This window comes from Panulirus ornatus, chromosome 18 (assembly GCF_036320965.1).
Source record: "Panulirus ornatus isolate Po-2019 chromosome 18, ASM3632096v1, whole genome shotgun sequence".
NCBI classification, from domain to species: Eukaryota; Metazoa; Arthropoda; class Malacostraca; order Decapoda; family Palinuridae; genus Panulirus; species Panulirus ornatus.
This window is the reverse complement of record NC_092241.1, coordinates 58,981,246-58,989,756: the sequence shown is the minus strand read 5'-3', so window position 1 is coordinate 58,989,756 and position 8,511 is coordinate 58,981,246. Positions and strand designations below refer to the sequence as shown.

Genomic DNA, 8,511 nt, shown 5'->3' with positions numbered 1-8,511 from the left:
GGAGTCATGTGGTATACAGGGGTTGACGTGCTGTCAGTGGATTGAATCAAGGCATGTGAAGCGTCTGGGGTAAACCATGGAAAGCTGTGTAGGTATGTATATTTGCGTGTGTGGACGTGTGTATGTACATGTGTATGGGGGGGGGGGTTGGGCCATTTCTTTCGTCTGTTTCCTTGCGCTACCTCGCAAACGCGGGAGACAGCGACAAAGTATAAAAAAAAAAAAAAAAAAAAAAAATATATATATATATATATATATGTATATATATATATATATATATATATATATATATATATATATATATATATATATATATATATATATATATTCATGGTGAGGTGCCTGAGGATTGGCGGAATGCTTGCATAGTGCCATTGTACAAAGGCAAAGGGGATAAGAGTGAGTGCTCAAATTACAGAGGTATAAGTTTGTTGAGTATTCCTGGTAAATTATATGGGAGGGTATTGATTGAGAGGGTGAAGGCATGTACAGAGCATCAGAGTGGGGAAGAGCAGTGTGGTTTCAGAAGTGGTAGAGGATGTGTGGATCAGGTGTTTGCTTTGAGGAATGTATGTGAGAAATACTTAGAAAAGCAAATGGATTTGTATGTAGCATTTATGGATCTGGAGAAGGCATATGATAGAGTTGATAGAGATGCTCTGTGGAAGGTATTAAGAATATATAGTGTGGGAGGCAAGTTGTTAGAAGCAGTGAAAAGTTTTTATCGAGGATGTAAGGCATGTGTACGTGTAGGAAGAGAGTCAGTTGTTGTTCGCTGATGATACAGCGCTGGTGGCTGATTCATGTGAGAAACTGCAGAAGCTGGTGACTGAGTTTGGTTAAGTGTGTGAAAGAGGAAAGTTGGGAGTAAATGTGAATAAGAGCAAGGTTATTAGGTACAGTAGGGTTGAGGGTCAAGTCAATTGGGATGTAAGTTTGAATGGAGAAAAACTGGAGGAAGTGAAGTGTTTTAGATATCTGGGAGTGGATTTGGCAGCGGATGGAACCATGGAAGCGGAAGTGACTCATAGGGTGGGGGAAGGGGCGAAAATTCTGGGAGCCTTGAAGAATTTGTGGAAGTCGAGAACATTATCTCGGAAATCAAAAAGGGGTATGTAAGGAATAGTGGTTCCAACAATGTTGTATGGTTGCGAGGTGTGGGCTATCGATAGAGTTTTGCGCAGGAGGGTGGATGTGCTGGAAATGAGATGTTTGAGGACAATATGTGGTGTGAGGTGGTTTGATCGAGTAAGTAATAATAGGGTAAGAGAGATGTGTTGTAATAAAAAGAGTGTGGTTGAGGGAGAAGAAGAGGGTGTTTTGAAATGATTTGGTCACATGGAGAGAATGAGTAAGGAAAGATTGACAAAGAGGATATATGTGTCAGAGGTGGAGGGAACGAGGAGAAGTGGGAGACCAAATTGGAGGTGGAAAGATGGAGTGAAAAAGATTTTGAGTGATCGGGGCCTGAACATGCAGGGGGGTGAAAGGCGTGCAAGGAATAGAGTGAATTGGAATGATGTGGTATACCGGGGTCGACGTACTGTCAATGGATTGAATCAGGGCATGTGAAGCGTCTGGGGTAAACCATGGAAAGTTCTGTGGGGCCTAGATGTGGAAAGGGAGCTGTGGTTTCGGTGCATTATTACATGACAGCTAGAGACTGAGTGTGAACGAATGGGGCCTTTGTTGTCTTTTCCTAGCGCTACCTCGCACACATGAGTGGGGAGGGGGTTGTTATTTCATGTGTGGCGAGGTGGCGATGGGAATGAATAAAGGCAGACAGTATGAATTGTGTACATGTGTATATATGTATATGTCTGTGTGTGTATATATATATATGTATATGTTGAGATGTATAAGTATGTATATTTGCGTGTGAGGACGTGTATGTATATACATGTGTATGGGGGTGGATTGGGCCTTTCTTTCGTCTGTTTCCTTGCGCTACCTCGCTAACGCGGGAGACAGCGACAAAGCAAAATAAATAAATAATATATATATATATATATATATATATATATATATATATATATATATATATATCTTATTTATTATACTTAATCGCCCTCTCCCGCGTTAGCGAGGAAGCGCAAGGAATGGCCTTGATTAGCGCCTCTGCCTGTGCCGTCTACGCTAACAAAAAATATATATCTTTGAATATATCCTGAATTATCTGTCATTTGTTCAATGTTCTATGCGTTCTGTAGGGGAATCAGTCAGTAAAAAAATGAAACCAGGCGATCTATATATTCTTCCATAACTAAACAAAAGCAGTTGCGTACATTTGAAACGTTCATGAATGTTTGGGTCTGTTTGGCGAAATGCATATGCGATGTACATTTATGAATCTTTCACCGAGGACTACACAGGAAGTGTGCAGATATGCTTATTTTCAGTGTGGTCCTTGTATTGCATCAAAAATGATTGATGACACCACGCAATAAAACAAGGACAGTAGAAAAATACAAATGAACTAAATACAAATTAAGATGATTTCATAATGATGAAAAGCCAGTTTGGAGTTTAAAGTTGGTGTCATATGAACGAAAGTATGATGCCACAGAGATAGATAATCACATAGATAATTGTTTCTATTTATTCATGATCTATTTATCTCATTCGTGTATAAAATCTTTTGAGCTCGTAGTTTTCTGACGTTCGTTAGTTTTCATCCAGTGAAATAGTTCTTCAAGTTTATTAAAAAATTTAATGAATTATGTAATTACAATAAATAAATCTTATATGCTTAATTTTATTGTTCTCAATACATATTGCTTATTTTTCTCGTTTTTGGAGTTTGTGACATGAATAATATTTTGCTAGATATGAATGATGCCTTACGACTTTGTTTTTGTTTTGTTTGTGATTGTAATAGGAAAGCTTTACTATGATAGTTGTATTAACCGTGCACCATGTGATTGATTTTGACTTGAACATATGATCAGATCATTTAAAGTTTTAGGAAGAAGGAGAAGGTGTGTTTGCCCCGGATTCGTGATCCTGCGCCGTCTGTGACCCACAATGGAAGATCTGTCAAAACTTGAAAGACTCTCATTGGTCTCCAAAATTTGTGTTGAGTTGGAGAACCATTTAGGATTAAATGATAAGGATGTGGGTGAGTTTTCATGCTATCTGTCTGAATATAACTACCTTTTATTTATTTTTACAGGGAAGTGAGTCTTTGATTCAAGCAGCTAATTGAAAATTTTAGACATGGATTTGTATTTGAATTTATATGGCAAAACGCATATGCATTGTTAGTATTTTTTTTTTATTATACTCCGTCGCTGTCTCCCACGTTAGCGAGGTAGCGCAAGGAAACAAACGAAAGAACGGCCCAACCCACCCTCATACACATGTATATACATACACGTCCTCACACGCACATATACATACCTATACATCTCAACATATATATGTATATATATATATATATATATATATATATATATATATATATATATATATATATACATATGTATATACGCACCCAGACATATACACATACACACATATACATAATTCATACTGTCTGCCCTTATTAATTCCCGTCGCCACGCCGCCACACATGAAATAACAGCCCCCTCCCCCAGCATGTGCGCGAGGTAGCGCTAGGAAAAGATAACAAAGGCCACATTCATTCACACTCAGTCTCTAGCTGTCATGTAGAATGCACCGAAGCCACAGCTCCCTTTCCACGTCCAGACCCCACAAAATTTTCATGGATTACCCTAGACGCTCCACATACCCTGGTTCAATCCATTGACAGCACGTTGACCCCGGTATACCACATTGTTCCAATTCACTCTATTCCTTGCACGCCTTTCACTCTCATGCATGTTCAGGCTCCGATCACTCAAAATCTTTTTCACTCCATCTTTCCACCTCCAATTTGGTCTCCCACTTCTCCTCGTTCCCTCCACCTCTGACACACATATCCTCTTGGTCTATCTTTCCTCGCTCATTCTCTCCATGTGGCCAAACCATTTCAAAACACCCTCTTCTTTCTCAAGCACACTCTTTTTATTACCACACATCTCTCTTCCCCTTTCATTACTTACTCGATCAAACCAGTTCACACCACATATTGTCCTCAAACATCTCATTTCCAGCACATCCACCCTCCTCTGCACAACTCTATTTATAGCATATATTATCTATAGCATATATATGTATCTGTAGCATATATATGTATATATTATCCCTTGGGATAGGGGAGAAAGAATACTTCCCACATATTCCCTGCGTGTCGTAGAAGGCAACTAAAAGGGGAGGGAGCGGGGAGCTGGAAATCCTCCCCTCTCTTTTTTTTTTTTTTTTCCAAAAGAGGAACAGAGAAGGGGGCCAGGTGAAGATATTCCCTCAAAGGCCCAGTCCTTTGATAATCTTGATATAACAAGCTACTTAAGGCTGCTTACAGTTACACCACATGTGAAAATTAATCTTTGACAGGGTTGTATTATCAGAGTACTATCTCACAGAACTTCTTTCTTCAACATAGTTCGTCTTTTCCTTGTTCCTTTTGTAGCTTAGTTATACAGTGCCAGCCAGTGAAGTAGGCATGAGGGGGCTGTGGCTCAGCCATCAAGAATAAACATGAAAGAAAGCCATGAAAACTGTGTATTTACTGTATTCACCTCCAACTAGTGCTTCATTTGTTTCTCTTTCCTCTTAATACACTCAAGATGACCAGGAACTAAATCAGCAAGATTCTTTTCCAAAATTTCACAAAATTCCGCCTCCTGTTTAGGTAGTGACATAGTATCCCTGTTAGGTAATTTAATTTTCATGTGTCCACAAGTTTTCTGTTGGATTCAAATTCAATGAATTCCTAGGCCAGTCACTGAAAATCTCCACAGCACAGTCCTTAAGCCAATCACTGACTTGTTTACCAGGTGATAGGGAGCCCCATCCTGCATGAACACTTTGGCCTTGCACTTTGTGAACGAATCTGGAAAATGGTCGTACAGTAGCTCAAGATAACTATATTTGTTCATAATTTCATTCTTTGGCAACACTACAAGTTCCCAGCATCATAATAATTGAAACAATCCCATACCATAAATGAAACAGGGAACTTTACAGTGCTTGCATTGTACTTGTGGTCAAATGGGTCACAGGGTCAAATGGGTCACAACCTGGTCAACTGTGTGCATACCCAACACGGCCACCTGTCACAGAAAAAATGGACTCATGACTCCACAAGACATTTCTAAATTAACCGTGTCCCATTCGACATATTTCTTGCAAAAATTTACTTTTTCTTCTGGCGCCTTTGGGTTACAAGCAGTTTGTGAAGCAGCTTGCAGGTCCGGAACTTGAGGTCCTTGTGTAAGTGGCGCTGCACTGTCCTTACTGACACATCTCTAAGCAGTCTATGGTTCCTTCTTTAAATTCTTGTGCATTCAAGCGTGGATCTTGAAGTTTAAGAACATTCAGAATATGCTGGAAGGTTTTTCTTGTACTGCCAGGGAATTTCACATGCTGCTGTTCTCATCAGATTTCTTAACATTTCGTTATACTGATCTCGAGCTCACTCGCATAATATTTGAAATTTCCTTAAGTGTCTTATTTCCTTTGTAAAGTGCAATTACAGAAGCTGTTTTTTCACTTGTAAGGTGAGTATTTCCATCCATAAGAGGTGGTAGAGGTACGAAAAGGGAAAAATAATGAAAATCTAGGGAATGAGTTGGAAGCATTATAGGGAAATCCCACCCGCTAAAGCAGCTGAACTGCTACTAAGGCAGGCTCATATGGTATGCTTGCATATTCTGTAGTTGCCACTGCTTGCTAGGTAGTCACTATATATATATTTGTCTATGTATTTAGTATTATCTACTAGTTTTTTTTATGTATACTTAAACGCTGCTCCCGCATTAGCGAGGTAGCACAAGGAAACAGACGAAAGAATGGCCCAACCCACCCACATACACATGTATATACATAAACGCCTATGCACATGTACATACCTATACATTTTAATGTATACATGCATATACATACACAGACATATATGTATATACACATATATTTACAAGTACATGCCTTCACCCTCTCAATCAATACCCTCCCATATAATTTACCAGGAATACTCAACAAACTTATACCTCTGTAATTTGAGCACTCACTCTTATCCCCTTTGCATTTGTACAATGGCACTATGCACGCATTCTGCCAATCCTCAGGCACCTCACTATGAGTCATACATACATTAAATATCCTTACCAACCAGTCAATAATACAGTCACCCCCTTTTTTCATAAATTCCACCGCAATACCGTCCAAACCTGCTGCCTTGCCAGCTTTCATCTTCCGCAAAGCTTTTACTACCTCTTCTCTGTTTACCAAATCATTTCCTAACCCTCTCACTCTGCACACCACCTCGACCAAAACACTCTGTATCTGCCACTCTATCATCAAACACATTCAACAAACCTTCAAAATACTCACTCCATCTCCTTCTCACATCACCACTACTTGTTATCACCTCCCCATTTGCGCCCTTCACTGAAGTTCCCATTTGCTCCCTTGTCTTACGCACTTGTCTTGTCGTGGGGTAGAGCAGTGTGGTTTCAGAAGTGGTAGAGGATGTGTGGATCAGGTATTTGCTTTGAAGAATGTATGTGAGAAATACTTAGAAAAGCAAATGGATTTGTATGTAGCATTTATGGATCTGGAGAGGGCATATGATAGAGTTGATAGAGATGCTGTGTGGAAGGTATTAAGAATATATGGTGTGGGAGGCAAGTTGTTAGAAGCAGTGAAAAGTTTTTATCGAGGATCTAAGGCATGTGTACGTGTAGGAAGAGAGGAAAGTGATTGGTTCTCAGTGAATGTAGGTTTGTGGCAGGGGTGTGTGATGTCTCAATGGTTGTTTAATTTGTTTATGGATGGGGTTGTTAGGGAGGTGAATGCAAGAGTTTTGGAAAGAGGGGCAAGTATGAAGTCTGTTGGGGATGGGAGAGCTTGGGAAGTGAGTCGGTTGTTGTTCGCTGATGATACAGCACTGGTGGCTGATTCATGTGAGAAACTGCAGAAGCTGGTGACTGAGTTTGGTAAAGTGTGTGAAAGAAGAAAGTTAAGAGTAAATGTGAATAAGAGCAAGGTAATTAGGTACAGTAGGGTTGAGGGTCAAGTCAATTGGGAGGTAAGTTTGAATGGAGAAAAACTGGAGGAAGTAAAGTGTTTTAGATATCTGGAAGTGGATCTGGCAGCGGATGGAACCATGGAAGCGGAAGTGAATCATAGGGTGGGGGAGGGGGCGAAAATCCTGGGAGCCTTGAAGAATGTGTGGAAGTCGAGAACATTATCTCGGAAAGCAAAAATGGGTATGTTTGAAGGAATAGTGGTTCCAACAATGTTGTATGGTTGTGAGGCGTGGGCTGTGGATAGGGTTGTGCGCAGGAGGATGGATGTGCTGGAAATGAGATGTTTAAGGACAATGTGTGGTGTGAGGTGGTTTGATCGAGTAAGTAGCGTAAAGGTAAGAGAGATGTGTGGAAATAAAAAGAGCGTGGTTATGAGAGCAGAAGAGGGTGTTTTGAAATGGTTTGGGCACATGGAGAGAATGAGTGAGGAAAGATTGACCAAGAGGATATATGTGTCGGAGGTGGAGGGAACGAGGAGAAGTGGGAGACCAAATTGGAGGTGGAAAGATGGAGTGAAAAAGATTTTGTGTGATCGGGGCCTGAACATGCAGGAGGGTGAAAGGAGGGCAAGGAATAGAGTGAATTGGATTGATGTGGTATACTGGGGTTGACGTGCTGTCAGTGGATTGAATCAGGGCATGTGAAGCGTCTGGTGTAAACCATGGAAAGCTGTGTAGGTATGTATATTTGCGTGTGTGGACGTATGTATATACATGTGTATGGGGGTGGGTTGGGCCATTTCTTTCGTCTGTTTCCTTGCGCTACCTCGCAAACGCAGGAGACAGCGACAAAGCAAAAAAGAAAAAAAAATTTACAAGTATGTCTTGTAATCATTGATGACATGTTGAGTAGCGCACTGTATATCCAGTCAGTTTTGTATTTACCTGAAAGTCAGTCCACCTTCAGTCATAAAGTGTCATTGATTACCTTTGATCATAATGCACAGTGTTAGTGGATTTTGATTATACATCTCTTTGCAGCTGAGTTCATCATCTCCCTTGCTGAGAGGAGTAAACGACTGGATAAATTCAAAAAGGAGCTTGCGGAAAATGGGGGAGATCAGTTTGCGGTAAAGTAAAAACAGCAATGTTTTATTGTAGTGCCTTGATTTCAAATATTTTTATCATTAACCTATAGATAAGGCTGTTTACCATAATTTTGTCATTGGAAATTGTTCATTTCATTTGTCTGTGTTTTATGCTTAAGGATGCTTTTCTCTTACCTATTCCATCACTGTATCAACTCAGTCTTTCTAGATTGCTTCCTGTTATCTCAATTCTTCAAGCCTGCTGCTTCATCTACCCTCCATCATGTAATCCTAACAAAGTTTTCTAATTCAGTTTGTAGTTCCAGTCAAAGT

At 40.1% G+C, this 8,511-nt stretch overlaps 1 protein-coding gene across 1 annotated transcript in view; it reads left to right on the top strand.

Annotated features, from left to right (window-relative positions):
• Positions 1–2,839: 2,839 nt before the first annotated feature.
• The window catches only part of pea (ATP-dependent RNA helicase pea), a 50,457-nt gene continuing 44,785 nt past the window's right edge, over positions 2,840–8,511 (top strand). The window contains exons 1-2 of the mRNA XM_071673326.1: positions 2,840–3,118; positions 8,132–8,220. Of these exons, the coding sequence (XP_071529427.1) occupies positions 3,025–3,118; positions 8,132–8,220 (183 nt within the window). The 5' untranslated portion in view covers positions 2,840–3,024. The remainder of the gene's footprint in view (positions 3,119–8,131; positions 8,221–8,511) is intronic.